This window comes from Amblyraja radiata, unplaced genomic scaffold (genome assembly GCF_010909765.2).
Source record: "Amblyraja radiata isolate CabotCenter1 unplaced genomic scaffold, sAmbRad1.1.pri scaffold_460_ctg1, whole genome shotgun sequence".
Classification (NCBI taxonomy): Eukaryota; Metazoa; Chordata; class Chondrichthyes; order Rajiformes; family Rajidae; genus Amblyraja; species Amblyraja radiata.
Genome location: NW_022630552.1, coordinates 78,646 through 102,148, shown reverse-complemented (window position 1 = coordinate 102,148; position 23,503 = coordinate 78,646). Strand labels below are relative to the sequence as shown.

The following is a 23,503-nucleotide window of genomic DNA, read 5'->3' as shown; positions in this document are numbered from 1 at the left end:
ACACCTTGAGTATTGTGTGCAGTTTTGGTCTCCTAATTTGAGGAAGGACATTCTTGCAATTCAGGGAGTGCAGCATAGGTTTGCAAGCTTAATTCCTGGGATGACGGGACTGTCATATGATGATAGAATGGAGCAACTGAGCTTGTATTCACTTGAATTTAGAAGGATGAGAGGGTGTCTTACAGAAACATAAAATTATTAAGGGTTTGGACACGCTAGATGCAGGAAATATGTTCCCGATGTTGGGGGAGTTCAAAACCAGGGGCCACAGTTTAAGAATAAGGGGTAGCCCATTTAGAACTGAGATGAGGAATAACTTTTTCATCCAGAGAGTTGTGAATTTGTGGAATTCTCTGCCTCAGAAGGGAATGCAGGCCATTTCACTGGGCATTCTTAGAGCTAGCGGAATCAAGGGATATGGGGAGAGGGCAGGAATGGGGTACTGGTTGTGGATGATACCCTGATCACATTGAATGGCGGTCTGGCTCGAAGGGCCGAATGGCCTGCTGCTGTACCTATTGTTTATGTATCTATGTATCCTCCCACAACCAGAGAGCAGTGCTGAACTATTATCTACCTCTTTGGTGGTCCTCGGACTATCCTTGATCAGACTTTACCTTGCACTAAACATTATTCCCTTTTCATGTATCTATACACTGTAAACAGCTCGATTGTAATCCTGTATTGTCTTTCGGCTGACTGGATAGCACGCTACAAAAAGCATTTCACTGCACCTCGATACACGTGACAATAAACTAAACTGAAATAAATTGAACTGAACAACAACTAACTCTTAACGTGAACAAATGGTCCTCAGTCTAACTAGTTGAACCCACAAAGCAATGACGTTCCTTGCATTGGAAATCCAGCAGTGTGTGTATGCTTGCCGATTAATACAATGTGTATTCTTTGATATGAAAATGATAACGCCCGCGTGGAGAACATGGGATACCCAGGAATGCTGCCTCACAGCATCAGAGACCCGTGTTTGATCCTGGGTGCTGTCTGTGCGGAGTTTGTACGTTCTCCCCGTGACCTGCGTGGGTTTTCTCCGAGATCTTCAGTTTCCTCACTCACTCCAAAGACGTGCAGTTTATAGGTTAATTGGCTTAGTATAAATGTCTTTTTTAAATTGTCCCTAGTGTGTGTCGGACAGTGTTAGTGTGCGGCGATCGCTGGTCGGTGCAGACTCGGTGGGCCGAAGAGCCTGTTTCCACGCTGTAACTAAACTAAACTAAACCAGCATCAGTGGGCACGAGTGGTCCGTTTAAATGGTCACATCAAGGAGCAAGTGTTTTATTTCTGTGTATAAGTGTAACAGTGTGTCAAATGTATAAATCTGAAGAAGGGTCTCGACCCGAAACATCACCCATTCCTTCTCTCCAGAGGCGCTGCCTTATCCCGCTGAGTTACTCCAGCTGTTTGTGTCTATCTTCAGTTTAAACCAGCATCTGCAGTTCCTTCCTACACTATATCTCTCTCTACATCACCGTCTATATATATCTCGTTTCCCTTTCCCCTGACTCTCAGTCTGAAAAAGGGTCTTGACCCGAACCCTCACCCGTTCCTTCTCTCCAGAGATGCTGCCGTAGAAACATAGAAACATAGAAAATAGGTGCAGGAGTAGGCCATTCGGCCCTTCGAGCCTGCACCGCCATTCAATATGATCATGGCTGATCATCCAACTCAGTGTCCTGTACCTGCCTTCTCTCCATATCCCCTGATCCCTTTAGCCACATCTAACTGCCTCTTAAATATAGCCAATGAACTGCCCTCAACTACCTTCTGTGGCAGAGAATTCCAGCGATTCACCACTCTCTGTGTGAAAAATGTTTTTCTGTCTCGGTCCTAAAAGACTTCCCCCTTATCTTTAAACCGTGACCCCTTGTTCTGGATTAGTTAGTCCAGCTTTTTGCGTCCACCAAGTGTAAGTACTTGAGTTCTTCAAATCTGCGGAGGGACTTCATGAAATCATAGCCAGCCTTGCTTGTTGAACGTTTGGCAGCTATTGAGGGGACAGTTGGAAAGCAGGGAGTTGGCACTGGGAAGTCATACAGGAGTTGAGGAATGAGTGTAGATATCTTGGGAGATGATCTGTGTGGAGAATGTTGCTGCATCTAATCCCCAGTCAGTGTTGGTTTCATTTAATGATTCCAGTCAGTGCATCCCAACCGTCCAATCCCGGAGATAGACAAATTATGCTGGAGTAACTCAGCGGGTCAGGCTGCATCTCTGGAGAGAAGGAATGGATGAGGTTTCAGGTCGAGACCCTTCTTCAGGGTGAGAATCAGGGGAGATGGAAAGGAGAGGTATAGATGGTGACATAGAGAGATATAGAAGAAAGGAAAGAAAGAAATGCAAAAAATAGAGACGGAGAGCAGGAGAAATAACAGAGAGAGGATGGTGCAGAACTCTCATGGGAGACAGTCATAGAGTCATAGGGTGATACAGCACGGAAACAGGCCCTTCACCCCAACTTGCCCACACTGCCCAACATGTCCCAACTATACTAGTCCCACCTGCCCACACTTCCCCCCCATATCCCTCCAAACCTGCTCTATCCATGTAACCATCTAACTGTGTAGGAAGGAACAGCAGATGCTGGTTTAAACCAAAGATAGACACAAAAAGCTTAACCCAGCGGGACAGGCAGCATCTCTGGAGAGAAGGAAAGGGTGACATTTCGGGTCGAGACCCTTCTTCAGACTGGTTAGCGATAAGGCAAACAAGAGATATAGACGGTGATGTGGAGAGACAAAGACTAATGAATGAAAGATATGCAAAAACGTAACAATGATAAAGGAAACAGGCCATTGTTAGCTGTTTGTCGGGTGAAAACGAGAAGCTGGAGCAACTTGGGTGGGGGAGGGATAGAGAGAGAGGGAATGCCAGGGGCTACCTGAAGTGAGAGAAATCAGTATCATACCACTAGGCTGTAAGCTGCCCAAGCGAAATATGAGATGCATTTAGCCTCACTCTGACAATGGAGGTGACCTAGGACAGGAAGGTCTGTTTATGAATGGTAAGGAGAATTAAAGTGTTCAGCAACCGGGAGATCAGGTAGGTTCAGGCTGGCTGAGCGAAGGTGTTCCGCGAAACGATCGCCCAATCTGCGTTTGGTCTCGCCGATGTATAAGAGACCACATCTTGAGCAACCGATACAGTAGATGAGGGTGGATGAGGTGCAAGCGAACCTCTGTGTAACCTGAAAGGACTGTCGGGGTCCCTGGGAAGAGTCGAGGGAGGAAGTATAGGGCATGGCCGTCCGAAGCGGGGGTGCATTGGGTGCGACCGCACCCCCCTTTTTCCCCACAGAATAAGAAAAAATCCTTAGGAAAGAAATAAATAAAAAATTCGGGAGGGGGGAAAAAAAAGGAAAAAAATATAATTTCTCACTTTATCGGAAAAGCGCCCAAAATTCTGGTTCCGGCTGCTGGATGATTTTGGAGAAAAAAATGTGACCATCCGCACCCGCGCAGTTGGGGAAGCGATGCAAAATGACGCCGTCACTCCACGCGTGTGTACTCTACTCCAGGTAAGTAGTGGAATATTGCGTTGCAAGAGGGGAAGTCAGTTTTTTTGCCCATTTCTCCGGGCCCGGGGGGGGGGGTGTGCGGAGTGCAGTGTCTGCCCGCCCGGTCCAGCACTTCCATCCGCGGCATCGAAGCCTCACCAATGGCAAGCCAAGCCATCTTCCCCCCACGCCACACCCGCTGGCCCACGCCACCCCAACTGGGCCCACGCCACCACACTGGGCCCATGCCACCACTGCTGGCCCACGCCACCCCCGCTGGGCCCACGCCACCACCGCTGGGCCCACGCCACACCCGCTGGGCCCAAGCCACCCCCGCTGGGCCCACGCCACCCCAACTGGGCCCACGCCACCACACTGGGCCCATGCCACCACTGCTGGCCCACGCCACCCCTGCTGGGCCCACGCCACCCCCGCTGGGCCCACGCCACACCCGCTGGGCCCAAGCCACCACCGTTGGGCCCACGCCACCGCCGCTGGGCCCATGCCACCCACGCTGGTCCCACGCCACCCCCGCTGGGCCCAAGCCACCCCCGTTGGGCCCACGCCACCGCCGCTGGGCCCACGCCACCCCCGCTGGGCCCACGCCACACCCGCTGGGCCCAAGCCACCCCCGTTGGGCCCACGCCACCCCCACTGGGCCCACGCCACCCACGCGGGTTCCACGCCACCCTTGCTGGGCCCACGCCACACCCGCTGGGCCCACGCCACCCCCGCTGGGCCCACACTACCCCCACTGAGCCCACACCACCCCCGCTGAGCAACGCCACCTTTATCGCCCCCCGCATGCTGGGCCCGCGCCACCTTCATCTTCGGCTCCCCCCGCCAGAAAGAGGGGGAGGGGATGTGGGATGGGGTTAGAGGGAGGGGAAGGGAGGGGAAGGGAGGGGAGAGAGATGGAGAGGGAAGAGGGAAAGTGGGATTATCTTTAGTGAGACTGCAAAATTAAGGTAGGTTTTAGAGCTATTATATTTTCTCCTCCATATGAATAATTTTAAACAATATCAAATAATGTCAAACAATTCGAACCGCTTTCTTTTCCTTGATAACAATACTGAAACATATGAATTCCATAGTATGTGATATAAATGTACATTTTAATGGGATCATTATATACAGATGTAACATTTCCATTTTGAGATCGGGGGGTGGTGGGCGGGGGGGGGATGGGGGCAAATATGCGTCAAGCCAATAGCCTAATCGTTAAAGAGTTAAAAGATAGCCTAATCGATAAAGAGCTGAGACGAGGAATCAGAGCTGCCAAGGAAAGGTACTCTGAGAAGTTGAGGAACAAGTTCTCAGCTAGTGACTCTTCTTCAGTTTGGAAGGGCATGCAAGAAATCACCAGCTACAAGAGGAAAGCCCCCCGCTCTTTGAACAATCGTCAGCTGACAAACAACCTGAATGAGTTTTACTGCAGGTTTGAAAATCAGAAACGTAACCCTGGTACCCACTCCCCAACAAATACATCCAGACCCCAGTCTGCAAAGAATGGACCCTGCACCCTCGCCTTCCCATTCATCACTTCACACCTACTTAAGGCAAGAGTCCAGTATGAAAAGAGTGGACCCTTTCCCACCCCAACCAACAGGCCAAGACAGACTGGCGATTGATTCTTAATGGGTTGACGGTGGATATGCAATGGAAGGCATTTAAAGACTGCATGGATGAACTACAACAATTGTTCATCCCAGTTTGGCAAAAAAATAAATCAGGGAAGGTAGTGCATCCGTGGATAACAAGGGAAATCAGGGATAGTATCAAAACAAAATATGAAGCGTACAAATTAGCCAGAAATAGCAGCCTACCAGAGGACTGGGAGACATTCAGAGACCAGCAGAGGAGGACAAAGGGCTTAATTAGGAACGGGAAAATAGATTATGAAAGAAAACTGGCAGGGAACATAAAAACTGACTGCAAAAGCTTTTATAGATATGTGAAGAGAAAAAGATTAGTTAAAACAAATGTAGGTCCCTTGCAGTCAGAAACGGGTGAATTGATCATGGGGAACAAGGACATGGCAGAACAATTGAATAACTACTTTGGTTCTGTCTTCACTAAGGAAGACATAAATAATCTGCCGGAAATAGCAGGGAACCGGGGGTCAAATGAGATGGAGGAACTGAGTGAAATCCAGGTTAGCCGGGAAGTGGTGTTAGGTAAATTGAATGGATTAAAGGCCGATAAATCCCCAGGGCCAGATAGGCTGCATCCCAGAGTACTTAAGGAAGTAGCCCCAGAAATAGTGGATGCATTAGTGATAATTTTTCAAAACTCTTTAGATTCTGGAGTAGTTCCTGAGGATTGGAGGGTAGCTAATGTAACACCACTTTTTAAAAAGGGAGGGAGAGAGAAAACGGGGAATTACAGACCAGTTAGTCTAACGTGGGGAAACTGCTAGAATCAGTTATTAATGTTGGGATAGCAGCACATTTGGAAAGTGGTGAAATCATTGGACAAAGTCAGCATTGATTTATGAAGGGTAAATCATGTCTGATGAATCTTATAGAATTTTTCGAGGATGTAACTAGTAGAGTGGATAAGGGCGAACCAGTGGATGTGTTATATCTGGACTTTCAGAAGGCTTTCGACAAGGTCCCACATAAGAGATTAGTATACAAACTTAAAGCACACGGTATTGGAGGTTCAGTATTGATGTGGATAGAGAACTGGCTGGCAGACAGGAAGTAAAGAGTAGGAGTAAACGGGTCCTTTTCACAATGGCAGGAAGTGACTAGTAGGGGACCGCAAGGCTCAGTTCTGGGACCCCAGCTATTTACGATATATATTAATGATTTGAACGAGGGAATTGAATGCAACATCTCCAAGTTTGCGGATGACACGAAGCTGGGGAGCAGTGTTAGCTGTGAGGAGGATGCTAGGAGGCTGCAAGGTGACTTGGATAGGCTGGGTGAGTGGGCAAATGCATGGCAGATGCAGTATAATGTGGATAAATGTGAGGTTATCCACTTTGGTGGCAAAAACAGGAAAGTAGATTATTATCTGAATGGTGGCCGATTAGGAAAGGGGGAGATGCAACGAGACCTGGGTGTCATGGTACACCAGTCATTAAAAGTAGGCATGCAGGTGCAGCAGGCAGTGAAGAAGGCGAATGGTATGTTAGCATTCATAGCAAAAGGATTTGAGTATAGGAGCAGGGAGATTCTAGTGCAGTTGTACAGGGTCTTGGTGAGACCACACCTGGAGAATTGCGTACAGTTTTGGTCTCCTAATCTGAGGAAAGACATTCTTGCCATAGAGGGAGTACAGAGAAGGTTCACCAGACTGATTCCTGGGATGTCAGGACTTTCATATGAAGAAAGATTGGATAGACTCAGCTTGTACTTGCTAGAATTTAGAAGATTGAGGGGGGATCTTATAGAAACGTACACAATTCTTAAGGGGTTGGACAGGCTAGATGCAGGAAGATTGTTCCCGATGTTGGGGAAGTCCAGAACAAGGGGTTACAGTTTAAGGATAAGGGGAAAATCTTTTAGGACCGAGATGAGAAAAACATTTTTCACACAGAGAGTGGTGAATCTCTGGAATTCTCTGCCACAGAAGGTAGTTGAGGCCACTTCATTGGCTATATTTAAGAGGGAGTTAGATGTGGCCCTTGTGGCTAAAGGGATCAGGGGGTATGGAAAGGAGGCAGGTACAGGATACTGAGTTGGATGATCAGCCATGATCATATTGAATGGCGGTGCAGGCTCGAAGGGCCGAATGGCCTACTCCTGCACCTATTTTCTATGTTTCTATGTCTCTCTGAGCTCTGAATAACACTGAACACATGTCTACTAAACTGTGAGTGCCCTTAATGTGGTTTGAAAATGAAAATATGGTTGGTTTGAAGTAAAAATGCACTGCCTGCAAATGGTTGCTTGGGACGATGGGGTTGAAGTGAAAAGGCACTGCCTGCAAATGGTTGTTTGGGGGGTTTGGGTTGAAGTGAAAAGGCACTGCCTGCAAATGGTTGTTTGTCTAAACTTGACAACTTCCTGTTTGCACTATATTGATTTTAGATTAAATGCTACCACTTACGGCTGTGATTTTTGGCCATCTTATTCAGTCCCCCTCTGCTCATGAGGTGCAGTGGATTCTTCCCATCAATGAAAAACAAAAGTGTTATTAGTGTTTAAAAATTGTTGAGAATCTCTCTCCTGTCAATCACGCCATGAAGGCCACAACTTTTCCGGTGGGAGGGGATGTATTATAAAACCCGGAAGTGTGGGTGTGGCTCAGTCTCTGCATGATGGGGGAGGGAGAGGTCACGACTCTGTCTGAGCTGTGAATCAACTGAACACACTGAATGTCTACTGAACTGTGAGTGTGGTGCTTTGTGTGGTTTTATGGTGGTTTTTATGGTGGTTTCACCCTGCTTGAAATAGTATGAAACTGCATTTGAATGTGGTGGGCTTGCACCCTGCATGAGGTGGTATGAAACTGCATTTGAATGTGGTGTCGTTGCACCCTGCTTGAAGTGGTATGAAATTGCACTTGAATTTGGTGGCCTTGCACTCGGCTTGAAGTGGTTGGAAACTGCACTTGAATTCGGTGGCCTTGCACCCTGCTTGAAGTGGTAGGAAACTGAACCCGAATATGGTAGCCTTGCACCCTGCTTGAAGTGGTAGGAAATTGAACCTGAATTTGGTGGCCTTGCACCCTGCTTGAAGTGGTATGAAACTGCACTTGAATTTTGTGGCCTTGCACCCTGCTTGAAATGGTAGGAAAATGGATTTGAATTTGGTGGCCTTGCACTCTGTTTGAAATGGAATTTCAAGGAATAGCCGTGAGTCAACTGCCAGCCCACTAGCCGCGAGTGAGCTGCCAGCACATCAGGCTTGAGGGACTGAGCTGCTACCCCAAGAATCCATTTGGCCCACAATATCCATACTAGCCCTCTGGAGACCAGTAGTCCCTGCAGTCAACAACATCCATACTAGCGCTACAGAAAGCCCCCCCCCCCCCCCACTGGCCACCAATATTGGAATTGGTGGAGAGGTGGAATATTGCGTCCCGTGTGAATATGAGACCCAACGGGTCCCACTTAGTCTAGTCATATATTAAAACTCTGATCTTGTACGTGTTTATATGTGTGTGTGTGGATATGTCTTCACAAAAACACTTTGTGGTAACAATAACATTTTACATATACAGGTCGACATCTTTCCCATCGAGACCGATCACCTAAACTGACCATTTTATGCTTTATTTCCCGACTTATTACTGATTAAAGTTTAAAAATGTCAAAAGACTTTGAATTTATAATGACCAGTTTACACTGATGACGTCACAATAGCTCGGCTCGCAGCCCATCTCATATACAGAATCATCCACACGCTTTGAGTGAAGTCACCCCCCTGACCCCTCCCCCCCGGATTATTCACACCCCCCCCACAGTTTATTTACACTCACCCCCCTGGTTTATTTATACTCCCCCCCCAGTTTATTTACACTCATTGCGCCCGGTTTATTTACACTCCCCCCCCCAGCTTATTTACACTCACTCCTCCCTGCTTATTTACATTCCCCCAAGTTTATTTACACCCCCTGCTTATTTACACTCCCCCTGGTTTATCTACACTCCCACCCACCCGGGTTATACACACCCCCCCCACCAGGTTATTCACACTGTCCTCCCATGGTTATTCACACCCCGCACCCTCCCCCCTGCCAACTGCCTCTCTACCCCTTCACCATCCCTGTCTACCTCCTCCCCCTCCCTATCTTCCCCTCTCTACCACCTTCCTCTCTTCCATCCCCATCCCTCACTAACCCTTCCCTCTCTACCCCCTCCCTCTCTACCTCCTCCCCCTACTTCTCTAACCCCCTCGACCCCCCATGGAACTGGAATTCCATATAGAAACTCCTCAGACCCCCTGTCCCAGACCCTTGGATGAGATCCCAGGCTGTGACCTACTCTACAGGGATCTGTTATTCTATATATACCCCCCGGAGCCCTGTATGTGATCCCAGGCACTAAATGAGTCATACAGCCAAAAGAGTGATAGAATGATACAGCATGTAAACAGGCCCTTCGGCCCAGCTTGCCCACATCGACCAATACGTCCCAGCTACTGCCCGTGTTTGGGCCATATGCCACCAACCCCATCCTATCCAAGTACTTGTCAAACTGTTTCTTAAACGTTGTGATAGTCCCTACTCTGGGCAGGAATGTGTGCCTCTGTGACACTGGGACATTCCCCTGACGGCTGCACTATGGACCTGGATAATCACCGTTTTTGGTCACCCACCAGCCGATGATGTAGCAGGTATCCAGGAGTGATCGTCCGTCTCTGCCAGAGGCGTCAACACGGTCTCCAGGTTGGCGCTGAACCTGATGCGTGACTTGATCTGGAATCAATAGACAATAGACAATAAGTGCAGGAGTAGGCCATTCGGCCCTTCGAGCCAGCACCGCCATTCAATGTGATCATGGCTGATCATCCACAATCAGTACCCCGTTCCTGCCTTCAGCCCATATCCCCTGACTCCACTATCTTTAAGAGCCCTACCTAGCTCTCTCTTGAAATTATCCAGAGAACCGGCCTCCAGAACGAGGCAGAGAATTCCACCGACTCACAACTGAAAAAGTGTTTCCTCATCTCCGTTCTAAATGGCTTACCCCTTATTCTTAAACTGTGGACCCTGGTTCCGGACTCTCCCAACAACGGGAGCACGTTTCCTTCCTCTAATGCGTCAAAACCCTTAATAATCTTATATGTTTCAATACGAACACCTCTCATCCTTCTAAATTCCAGATTATACAAGCCCAACCGCTCCATTCTCTCAGCATATGCCAGTCCCGCCATCTCAGGAATGAACCTTGTGAACCTACACTGCACTCCCTCAATAACAAGTCCTGGAAGGTGGTTGTGTTGAAGCCCGGGTGGCCCAGTATCTTGGACACTCTGTCTTTGTGCTTGAGGTTGTTGGTCCCCATCTCCAACGAGAGGCTGTTTGTGCTGTTCGGGTGGGGGGGGGAGAAAACACAGACACACACTCGCACGCACACGCAAACAAATGCCTGCACACTCGCGTACACACTCGTGCACACTCACACAAGCACGTGTGCACATTTGCAATAAATTACACACACGCGCACACACACACACACACGGGCACACATGCACTCAAACGCAAACACATGCACATACAATCACACGCTTATGCACACACGCACATGTCCGTGCACACACTCACACACTCGCACTCAATCACATACACGCATATGCACACACACTCAAATGAGCGTACACACACATGCACACTCGCACTCACTCAGACACATATGCGTGCACACACTCACGCATGCACGCACACACTCTCACACACACACACACACACACACACACACACACACACACACGCGCACACACAGAGCCCTGGGAGGGTGGCACGGTGGCACAGCGAATGAGTTGCTGCCTCAGTGCCAGAGAGGCGGGTTTGATCCTGACTCTGGGTGCTGTCTGTATGCGCTTGGGCAGCTTACAACACAGTGGTAGAATTTTCATTCCTCTAACTTAAAGTAAACCTTTCATCCCCATCTCTCCATCCATCCCCCACACAAGTCGTACCAGTGAAATCATGAATTGCCTTTCTGTTGACAGGTTAGCACGTAACAAAGGCTTTTCCCTGTACCACAGTACACATGAAAAATGAACTAAACTGTAACTGAAGTCATCTTGTTGAGTCTCGTTGTTGGTAACTCATTTTCACTTAGGGCACAGCTGACAATGGCCTGTTGATCTGTGGTTTCTGCCGTCACAGAGGGACCTCTCCCCGTCGTGGAAGCACAAACCCTGTTGGCAGCTCCAGTCTACAGGCCGTTCGGCCCTCTGTCCACCTGCCAGCCCCTCCGAATCCCAGACTGAGACAAGGGGGTTGTTGGTTAGAGACCCACTCCATCCTTCTCGCGTCTGAGCTGTCACCTCTCCCTCCCTCACCTCTCTCTCTCTCACCTCTACCTTCCTCCTCTCCCACACCTCTCTCACTCCCTCTCACCTCTCCCTCTCTGCCCCCTTATCTCCATCTACAACCTGCCTCTGCCAGTGTTGTGAGCAGAGCCTGTGTCGCCCTCCCCTGGTCTGCCGCGGTACTGTTGCTGAGACCGGTCGCTAGTTTCTACACACAGTTTGCTGAAATTATGAGACCAATGGTCAGCAGGAAAAGGAGATTTCAGCCCCTATACAAATACACCCCTTTAAATCTCCCTCCTTCTCTTTCTATCTCTCCGTCACTGTCTCCTCCCGCAACTCGCTCTGCCTTACTCACATTCTCTCATTCCCTCTCTTCCCTTCTCTCTCTCTCCACTTCCATTTCTTCACCCTCCCCTCCCTATCTCTCTCACCTGCTGACCCCCACAACCTCCCCATCTGAGAGGGAGTGGGATGTTCAAAGAAAAACATTACTTAGTTTAGTTTATTTTAGAGATATTGCGTGGAAACAGGCCCTTCGGCCCACTGAGCCGAGTCTGTGCTGCCCAGCGATCACCCCACACATTAACACATCCTACACACAGTAGTGACATTTTACAATCATTACCAAAGCCAATTAACTTACAAACCGGCACGTCTTTGGGGTGTGGGAGGAAACCGGAGAACCTGGAGAAAATCCATGCGGTCTCAGGGAGAACGTTTAAACTCCGTACAGACAGCACCCGTAGTCAGGATAGAACCTGGGACTCTGCCGCTGTGAGGCATCACCGTGGTGAACTATACTCAGCATTCTGTATCCTCCCCTTTGCTTTATCTATTGTTCTTGAGTTTGACTTGAACATGGCCCAATACAGCAGCCGAAACAAAGTCTTAATACAGGCACATGGAACGTAACGACACGGCACGGTGGCGCAGCGGTAGAGCTACTGCCTTACTGCGCCACAGACACGGGTTCAATCCAAACATTCTCTTGTGTGCAGTCTATAAACTAAATATTTATGTCTCAAAAATGTATAAATATTGCCAAATGCGGCATAATTGAATCTCTTTGCGTGTGTGTGTATTATGTACAGCATTACTGTGTGTATTTGTGTTTGTGTGTATGTGTGTGTGTGTGTGTGTGTGTGTGTGTGTGTGTGTGTGTGTGTGTGTGTGTGTGTGTGTGTGTATGTGTGTGTGTGTGTGTGTGTGTTAGTATATGTGTGTGTGTGTGTATGTGTGTGTGTGTGTGTGTGTGTGTGTGTGTGTTAGTATATATGTGTGTGTGTGTGTGTGTGTGTGTGTTAGTATATGTGTGTGTGTGTGTATGTGTGTGTGTGTGTGTGTGTGTGTGTGTTAGTATATATATGTGTGTGTGTGTGTGTGTGTGTGTGTGTGTGTGTGTGTGTGTGTGTGTGTGTGTGTGTGTGTGTGTGTGTGTGTGTGTGTGTGTGTGTGTGTGTGTGTTCCTCCGTTAATTGACTTTTGTAAAATTTTAAAAATTGTCCCCAGTGTGCAGGATATTGCTAGTGTACGGGGTGATGTACAGTTCTACCAGTGTATAGGACATTGCTAGTGTACGGGGTGATGTACAGTTGCTACTACCAGAGTATAGGATATTGCTAGTGTACGGGGTGATGTACAGTTGGCATGGACATTGAGGGTTGAAGGCCCTGTGTCCACACTGTATCTATAAATTCTAAAGTCTACTCCCACAGCCTCTGTTCAGTGAACGTTTGTAACTTTCTCGGCACCAGAAACGTGGCGACACATGTGCACTGCCCAGGTTAGGTCTGCTGTATGATTCAGTTCAGTCCGTTCAGTTCAGTTTACTTTATTGTCATGTCACGTGTACAGTGAAGACATTTAGTTTTTACCAGGATATATGTAAAACAAAGCATTTCACTGTACCACGGTACAAGTGTGTGCGTGTGTGTGTGTGTGTGTGCGTGTGTGTGCATGTGTGTGTGTGTGCGTGTGTGTGATCGTGGCGATTTAGAAGCATAGAGTCTCTTGGCCAGAGAAGGTAAATCGAGGACCAGAGGACACAGATTTAAGGGGAAAAGATTCAATAGAAATCTGAGGAGTAACTTTTCACACTAAGGGTGGTGGGTGTATGGAACAAGCTGCCAGAGGGGGTAAAAGAGGCAGAGACTATCCCAACATTTAAGAAACAGTTAGACAGGTGATAACAGCTGGGAAGAAACTGTCTCTGAATCTGACATTTCATGATGTTCAAGTTCAATTCTCCCTGCTTGCCCCCCCCCCCCTCCCCTCCCCTTCCCCCCGAATAACAGCAGGGAAATGGCTTCTGTGTTCAACTTGTTGAGAGCACATTAACACTGGTCTCTGGGCTTCATCTTCATCTTCCGGTTATTATCGACAGGCAGGGACAGTAATGCGTGCAATCACGCACCAGCCACTTTTCTCCATCAGGTCAAACTGCCTCTCCTTGCAATGACACATTTCTTGAGTTGCTTGATTAAATGATGCAGAAATGAAACAGACCTTCAGTTCACTGAGTCCACGCCGACCATTGATCACCCGTTCACACCAGTTCTGTGTTATCCCACTTTCTCATTCACTCCCCACACACTAGGGGGCAATTTACAGAGGGATAATTAACCTATAAAGCCGCACATCTTTGGGATGCGGAATGAAACCGGAGCACCTGGAGCAAACCCACACGGTCACAGAGAGAACGTGCAAGTTATGATTGGACCCGGGTCTCTGGCGTGGTGAGGCAGCAGCTCTACCCGCTGCTCCACAGTGCCGCCCAGGATCTATCCGTTCTGTTAGTCCTGATACATGTTTATAAACCTCTGGCCATTATTTAAAACACATTCATTTGTTTGTGGCTGGTGGATGTTGAGGAAAATACAGGCAATTACTGTTCATCCCTGGATACACCTGCATTAAATGTCATTTCTGGAGTCACCTACTAGCAAAACAGGTTCAGGACAATCTCCTTCCCTCAAGGACATTAGTCAGTAGATGGATAGTTACGTTCAGTAGAAACAAAGAACTGCAAATGTTGCTTTATACCAAAGATAGACTCAGCAGGTCAGGCAGCATGTCTGGAGATAATATATGAGTGACATATCCAGTCAGAACCAATCTTCAGACTCATATGAAAACAATTACATTCAATCTCATCATTTGTATTAAGACTGGCATTTAAAAAAAATACAATTATTTCATTACTTGAATTTCAGTTCTCATCTGCTGGGGTGAGATTGGACCTCATACCATTGATTCAATCCTCTAGAACTCCGGCTACAAGTCCAGTTACTTATCTAGAAGGCGACAATATCAGGTAGGTGAGTGTGAGTGAGTGAGTGAGTGAGTGAGTGAGTGAGTGAGTGAGTGAGTGAGTGAGTGAGTGAGTGAGTGAGTGAGTGAGTGAGTGAGTGAGTCAGTGAGTGAGTGAGAGAGTGAGTGAGTGAGTGAGTGAGTGAGTGTGAGTGAGTGAGTGAGAGTGTGTGTGAGTGAGTGAGTGAGTGAGTGAGTGAGTGAGTGAGTGAGTGAGTGAGTGAGTGAGTGAGTGAGTGAGTGAGTGAGTGAGTGAGTGAGTGAGTGAGTGAGTGAGTGAATAAGTCAACAGAGGAGTGCCCAGGGTGCGACTCTCATTGATAATGCTGCTGGCCTTACCGAGGCAGTGTGAGGTATAAATTGAGTCAATAGAAGGGAGATTCGTTTGTGTTATGATCTGGGATACGTCCATAATTCGCTACAATTTCTTGTGGTCTTGGATGGAGCTGTTCCCAAACCAAGCTGTGATGCATCTTGATAAAATGCTGCATCTGTAGATGTTGGTGTGGTTGTAGGGGACATGCCAAACATCATAAACCTTTGAAGGAAGTAGAGGTGTTGGTGTGCTTTGTTGGTCGTTACTTCAATATGGGTGGTCCAGGAGAAGTTGTTGGCGATACTGACCCCTCTTTTTACTCTTGGCGGCGCGTCCTAGAATATAACCATATAACCATATAACAATTACAGCACGGAAACAGGCCATCTCGACCCTTCTAGTCCGTGCCGAACACATAATCTCCCCTAGTCCCATCTACCTGCGCTCAGACCATAACCCTCCATTCCTTTCCCATCCATATAACTATCCAATTTATTTTTAAAGGAAGGCAGGGCAGGTGTTCAAAGTAAGGAACATAGGCAGGATGAACACAAAATGCTGGAGTAACTCAGCGAGTCAGGCAACCTTTGGAGGGCCTGGGTAGGTGATGTTGTGGGTTGAGACCCGGGTCTCTGGTGTGGTGAGGCAGCAGCTCTATTCGCTGCCTCACAGTGGAGGTAGGTGTGGATATTCAGCCCCTTTAACCCTGCACCATTCATTAACATTGAGGCCATTATTCCCATTACTCTGAATAGCTGAGTAGCTGAGTAATCCTGGCCCATTGACAACATCTTACAGTCAATATCTTCCTGATTATTGACTACCCTCTTACGTGCAGCAAGTTCATTAGTTCTAGGAGCAGAATTAGGCCATTCGACCCATCAAGTCTACTCTGCCATTCAATCATGGCTGATCTATTCTTCCCTCTCAATCCCATTTTCCAGCCTTCTCCCCATAAACCTGACACTGGTACTAATCAAGAATCGATCTATCTCTATATTCAAAATATCCATTGAATTAGACTCCACAGCCTTCTGTGACAAAGAATTCCACAGATTCACCACCCACTGACTATTGTCTCTTGCATCTGTGGTCTAAACCCTCATCGTTCTCCACACTCTCAACTCATGAAACATCTAACCCGCTTTCTCCGCACGTCCCTTTCTTTCAGAGAGAAGATCATCAGGAGTCTTTGCGTTCCTGCTTTTCCGAAGCTTTCAGAAGTCTTCAGGAGGAACTTGGACCTGTCAACCTTCGTGCTGCTCTTCCTGCTGCTGTTGGCGGTGATCACCGTAGCCACCGTCGCGGTGAGCAACAAGCAGTGGCTGAGGAAAACCATCGGTGCCATCACAGTGACCCAGGCCACCACTCAACGCCGCAGGAAGATGAGGACCATCAAGATGATCGTGCTGCTGGTGGTGACCTTTGCCCTCTGTTGGTTTCCCCTCAACGTCTACACCATCCTGCTCTCCGACCAACGTGTCCAATTCAACAACACCCTCTACTTTGCCTTCCACTGGGTGGCCGTGAGCAGCACCTGTTGTAACCCCTTCATCTACTGTTGGATGGACAACAGGTTCCGCTCCGACCTCATGACCCTTCTGGCCAAGTGTGGGTGGAGAAGGAGGAGAGGAGGCAAGATCCTGGTGCTCACCGCGGCCAGCGGAGACGGGAGGCAGTCGGGGGTGAGATTGGAGGACGAGCCTGGCCCGTCCACGGAGAATATGAGTTGCTACCTTGGTGGGCGCAGGGGTAACAATGGGGAGGTGAGTACAGTTTAGAATTTACAGATTCCACGTTGAAACTTGGTATCATGTTCAGCCCAGGTATAATGTGCCAAGGCATCTGGTGTTGTGTGTTGTGTGTCGTGTGTTGTGTGCGTGTTGTGTACAGTGATCACCCCATACACTTGCACTATCCTACACGCTAGTGACCATATTACAGAAACCAATTAACCCACAGACCCACACATCTTTCAAATTGAATACAGTTTAGTTTAGAGATACAGCGTGGAAAAAGGCCATTCGGACCAACTTCATGCCAACCAGCGATCCCCGCAGACTTGCACTATCCTACCAAGACTTGTTTCAGAAGTGATACGAGCAGATTTAGGCCGTTTGGCCCATCAAGTCTTTCCCCCTGAAACCCATTCTCCTGCCTTCTCCCCAGATGAGTAAGATGGCGGCGCGTCCAGACGCAGCGGCTTTGCGCTCCCAAGCCCGAGTTTACTCGGAGCAGCCCGGTACCGAACGCGGCTGGAAAAACAAGGTAACTAAAATCCCCAGAACCCCTAGAACCCATAGGAACCATAGTAACCCCGGAAACCCCAGGAACCATAAGAAGAAACTCACCTCCAGGACGAGGGAATCCAAGACCCGCATCGCAATCCCGACTGGTCGCACATGGAGCCGCTCGGAACTACTCAGAATCGGACGTGGCTGCGAGAAACTGGCGTGTGAGTACTACAGTACCCTTACCGTCCCGTCGGAGCTGGGCAGGAAAGCCCCTTGGATCACCACTCCGGAGGGCAGGAGACGGAGCAAGCGCCGGGAAAGGAAGCAGAAACGTGGAAGGCGAGCGGGGGTGCAGGACAGGCTGCGGAGGGCTCCACAAAGACCATCGCTCCCAAGCGTCTTTCTGGCGAATGTCCGGTCACTCACCAACAAGATGGATGAGGTAAGGCTCTGGATCAACACCCAGCGATCCCTGGAAGACTGCTGTGTGCTGATCTTCACAGAGACCTGGCTCAGCGCGCTGGTTCCCGATGGGGCTGTGGACCTAACCAACCGGTCACTGCATCGTGCTGATAGAACAAAGGACTCCGGTAAGAGCAAGGGTGGTGGGCTCTGCATCTACATCAACAATGACTGGTGCACCAACCACACTGCAATAGATAGCTACTGTTCCCCAGACCTGGAATACCTACTGCTTAAATGTAGACCGTTTTACCTGCCTCGGGAGGTTACTGTGGTTATCATCATGGCCATATACATCCCACCACAGGCTAATGCTAACCTAGCACTAGCACAGCTGCACTCGGCCATCAGTAAGCAGCAGGATGCTCACCCCGACGGTGCCTTCATTGTTGCAGGGGACTTTAACCAGGTCGACCTACGTGCCACACTCCGCAAATTCCACCAGCATGTGCAGTGCCCTACCAGGGGCTCAAACACGTTGGATAAAGTGTACACCAACATCAAGGACGCATACAGAGCTCTCCCCTGCCCATCCCTGGGACAATCCGATCACCTCTCACTGTTTCTACTGCCTGCATACAGACCCCTCATCCGCAAGACCAAACCTGCAATAAGGACGGTCAAAATATGGCCCGAGGACGCAACCCTACAACTCCAGGACTGCTTTGATCGCACCGACTGGGACCTGTTTGCACAACAGGGTACCAGTGGCACAGAGGTAGACTTGGAGGAGTACACATCCACTGTGCTCTCCTACATCAACTGCTGTGTGGAGACTGTCACAGTGGACAAGCAAATAAAGATGTTCCCAAACCGGAAACCCTGGATGAACAAGGAGGTTCAGGATCTACTAAGGGCACGCAACAACGCCTTTAAATCCAGGGACACTTCTGCTTACAGTGCGGCCAGGGCGAACCTGAACAGAGGCATAAAAAAGGCCAAAGTCATCCACAGGCAAAGGGTGGAAGACCACTTCAATACCGCGGACACCAGAAGCATGTGGCAGGGTGTAAGGGACATCACTGACTACAAGAGCAGCCCCGCCTGCCCCCACGGTGATATCACACTGGCCAACGAACTAAACACCTTCTTTGCCCGGTTCGATACTGGCAACACCACCAGGTGTGAAATAACCCCGGCCATAGCGGAGGGACAGGCCTTAACACTGAGCACTCAGGAGGTACAGTGCGCTCTGCGTAGGATCAAGGCTGCAGGCCCGGATGGTGTACAGGGAAGAGTATTAAAGGACTGTGCTGGACAGCTGGCGGAGGTATTCACGAGAATCTTCAATCTCTCTCTATCTCTGGCAACGGTCCCCAAGTGCCTGAAAACAGCCACCATAGTGCCGGTGCCGAAAAAGTCCAAAATCACCAACCTCAACGACTACCGGCCGGTTGCCCTGACTCCAATCCCCATGAAGTGCTTCGAAAGGCTGGTCCTCTCCCATATTAAATCCAGCATCCCTGGCTCACTGGACTCCCATCAATTTGCATACAGGGCAAATAGATCGACAGAGGATGCCATCTCTCTGGCCCTTCATACTGTCCTGACTCACCTGGACAGACAGGGCACGTATGTGAGGATGCTCTTCATTGACTATAGCTCTGCATTCAATACGGTCATCCCCACCAAGCTCACCACCAAACTCCACCAGCTAGGCCTCAGCTCACCGATATGCGCTTGGATCCTGAACTTTCTCACGGAGCGACCGCAGGCAGTGAGACTGGGCCCGCACCTGTCCTCCACCATCACCCTGAGCACCGGCACACCACAGGGTTGTGTACTAAGCCCCATGCCCTAATGAGTGCCCCCCCACCCACCCCCTTTGGACAGTCTCCCTCAGATGGTCACGTCAATCAATTCAGCTTGTTTATTTATGTATTGTATTTATTTACCTTTCCTGGACATCAGTGGAGCTGCACACTAAATCTCGTTGCACTGACGTGCAATGACAATAAAAGATATTATTATTATTATTATTATTATTATAACCCCTGACACCCTTACTAATCAAGTATCAATATCAATGTCCACCTTAAAAATATCCATTGTCTTGCCCTCCACCACGTTTATGGCAATGAATTCCACAGATTCACCATCCTCTGACCAAAGATATCCCTCCTCGTTTCCTTCCTGAAGGTATGTTGCTTTAAACTGAGGCTATGCCCTCTGGTCCGAGACTCCCAGAGGGAGGTAACATCAGACTCGTCACCATTACTTAGTTTAAATATCAATCATGTCGATGAGAATGAGTCTTTGGAGTGTGGGAGGAAACCTAAGCACCCGGAGAAAATCCACGCCGTCACGGGGAGAAGGTGCAGATTCCGTACAAACAGCACCCGAGGTCAGGATCGAACTTGAGTCTCTGGTGCTGTAAGCAGCAACTCTATCGCTGTGCCACCATGCTGCCAGTCGATAGGGTAGTGTGGGTGTGGGGGAATAAGGGTGTGAGTGTGTGTGCAAGTGTTTGTGTGTGAACAGGTTTATGCGGGTATACAAGTGTGTGTGAGTGTGAAACAGGACGGGTTTAGAAGGATATGGTCAAATGTAGGCAGGTAGAGCTAGTGTAGATGGTTCTATCTGACATGTACCTATCCTAATATCCATGTACCTATTGAACTGTTTCTTAAATGTTGGGATAGTCCGTCCCTCAACCCACACCCAAGGATCTGAACCCCTGGATTAGATCACAGCCTGTAACCCACACGCATGGATCTGCAATTGTATATATAAACCCCTCAGACCCCCTCTCCCGGACCCCTGGATGAGATCCCAGCCTGTGACCCACTCCACAGGGATCTGTTTTATTCTATATATAAACCCCCCGGAACCCTGGATGAGATCATAAGCTGTAACTGATCGAGTCATAGTCACAGAGTGATACAGCATGGAAACAGGCCCTTCGGCCCAACTTGCCCATGTTGACCAACATGTACCTGCTACACTAGTCCCACCTGCCCACGTTTGATCCATATCTCTCCAAACCTCTCCTATCCATGTACCAGTCGAACTGTTTCTTGAATGTTGGGATAGTCCCAGACTCAACTACCTCTTCTGGCAGCTCGTTGCATACACCCACCACACTTTGTGTGAAAAAGGTACCCCCTCAGGCTCCTATTATTCTTTTCCCCTTAACATTAAACCTATGTCTTCTGGTCTTCAATTCACCTTCTCTGGGCAAGAGACTCTGTACATCTAAATCTCCATGATCACACACAGGCGCGCACACACACACAGGCGCACACACACACTTGTACCTTGGTACAAGGAAATACTCTGGGCAAGAGACTCTGTACATCTAAATCTCCATGATCACACACAGGCGCACACACACACACACACACACATGTACCTTGGTACCAGGAAATATTCTGGGCAAGAGACTCTGTGCATATACCCGATCTATTCCTCTCATGTTTCTAGACACCTCTATAAGATCACGCCACATCCTCCTGCACTCCAAGGAATAGATTCCCAGCCTGCTCAACCTCACCCTGTAGCTCAGTACCTTTAGTCCTGGCAACATCCTCGTAAATCTTCTCTGTACTTTCTATGTTCTCTGTACGTCAGTAATATAGACTGACATCTATTACAAACACACTGACTGCCACAACTATCTCAACTACACATGTTCCCACCCTGCTTCATGCATAGGCTCTATCCCCTCTCCCAATTCCTCCGTCTACGCCGCATGTGTGCTCAAGATGAAGTTGTCCATACCAGGACATCTGAGATGTCCTCATTCTTTAGGGGACAAGGGTTCCCCTCTCCCATCATAGATGAGGCCCTCACTCGTGTCTCCTTGGTACCGTGCAGCTCTGCCCTTGCTCCCCCTACCCCTAGTGCTCACCTTTCACCCCATCAGCCATTGCATACAGTACATAATCCTCCGAAATGTCCCCCTCCTCCAACAGGTTCCCACCACTAGCCACATTTTCCCATCTCCACCCCTTTCCGCCTTCCGCAGAGACCATTCCCTCCGCAACTCCCTGGTTAACTCATCCCTTCCCACCCAAAGCACCACCTCTTTAGGTACCTTTCCCTGCAACTGCAGAAGATGCAACACCTGTCCCTATACCTCCTCCCTCGACTCTGTCCAGGGACCCCAACAGTTCTTTCAGGCTAGGCAGAGGTTCACTTGCACCTCCTCCAACCTCATCTACTGTATCTATGTTCAAGATGTAGACTCTTATACATCGGCGAGGCCAAACGTAGATTGAGCCATCATTTCACTGAACACCTTCGTTCAGTCCGCCTGAACCGACCCGATTGCTAAACACTTCAATTCTCCTTCCCATTCCCACACAGACCTTTCTGTCCTCGGTCTCCTCCATTGTCAGTGAGGCTGAACACAAATTGGAGGAACAGCACCTCATATTTCGCTTGGGCAGCTGACAGCCCAGGGGTATGAATTTTCATTACTCTAACTTCAGGTAGCCTCGGCATTCCCTCTCTCTATCCCTCCCCCACCCAAGTCACACTAGCTTCCCGTTTTCACCTAACAAACAGCTAACTGTTTCCTTTATCTACGTTACTTTTTTGCATATCTTTCACTCATTTGTTCTATATCTCGCAACATCATTGCCAATACCTCACGTTTCCCTTATTCCTAACCAGTCTGTAGAAAGGACCTCGGCCCGAAATGACACCCATTCCTTCTCTCCAAAGATGCTGCTGGTCCCGCTGAGTTACTCCAGCTTTTTGTGTCTATCTTCAGTTTAAACTAGCATCTGCAGTTTCTTCCCACACACTTCTCTGTCCCCTGTCCAGCTTTGACAACATCTTTCCTGTAACATGCTGCCCAGAACTGTTATTCTATCTATGACCCCAATTACACCACAACCCCATGGATGAGATCCCTGGCTGTAATTGATAGATTTACAAAACCATAGAGTGATACAGCATGGAAACAGGCCCTTCAGCCCAACTTGCCCACACCGACTAACATGTCTCAGCTACACTGGTCCCACGTGTCCACATTGGGTCCATATCCTGCCAAACCTGTCCTATCCATGTCCCTGTCTAACTGTTTCCTAAACGTTGGGATAGCCCCCACCTCAACTATCTACTATGACAGCTTGTTCCATACAGACAGAGCCCCGTTATTCCCCTCTCGTAGAGTCATAGAAGGCGGCACGATGGCGCAGCGGTACATTTGCTGCCTCACAGAACCAGAGACCCGGGTTCGATCCTGATTACATGTGCTGTCTGCACGGAGTTTGCACATTCACCCCGTGACCTGCGTGGGTTTTCTCCGAGATCTCCAGTTTCCACCCACACTCCAAAGACGTACAGGTTTGTGGGTTAATTGGCTTGGTGCAACATGTCAAATAATTGTCCCCAGTGTGTGTAGGGTAGTGTTAGTGTATGGGGATCACTGGTCGATGCGGACTCGTGCAGTCAGTGTACAGATATCATCCTGCGAGTTCAGTTTAGTTCACTTTAGTAAACTAAACTAAACTAAACTAAACTAAACTAAACTAAACTAAACTCAACTCGACTCAACTCAACTCAACTCAACACACCAAGCAAAGGTAACTTTACAGGTACTGTTATATGACTGGGTGAAGGAGTGGTCACTCCATATATCTTCTCTCCGGTATCGGTGATTGGGTTTGTAGGGGTTGCCCTCCCCCTGTATTGTCACCAAACTGTCATTGAAACTGTCTGAAAATCACTGAGAGAGGAGACCTTCACTTGTTCATTACGAAAATCGAACCAGATATCCAAC

General features: G+C 48.7%; 1 protein-coding gene across 1 annotated transcript; it reads left to right on the top strand.

The window, feature by feature from the left end:
- Nucleotides 1-566: 566 nt before the first annotated feature.
- On the top strand, nt 567-16,857 carry LOC116969984 (probable G-protein coupled receptor 83; the record flags this gene model as incomplete). The annotated part of the gene is made up of 4 exons (XM_033016730.1): nt 567-584; nt 9,805-9,856; nt 13,206-13,234; nt 16,132-16,857. Coding segments are annotated over 4 exons (825 nt in total), but the record flags the coding sequence as incomplete, so codon positions are not given.
- Between the last annotated feature and the right edge of the window lie 6,646 nt (nt 16,858-23,503).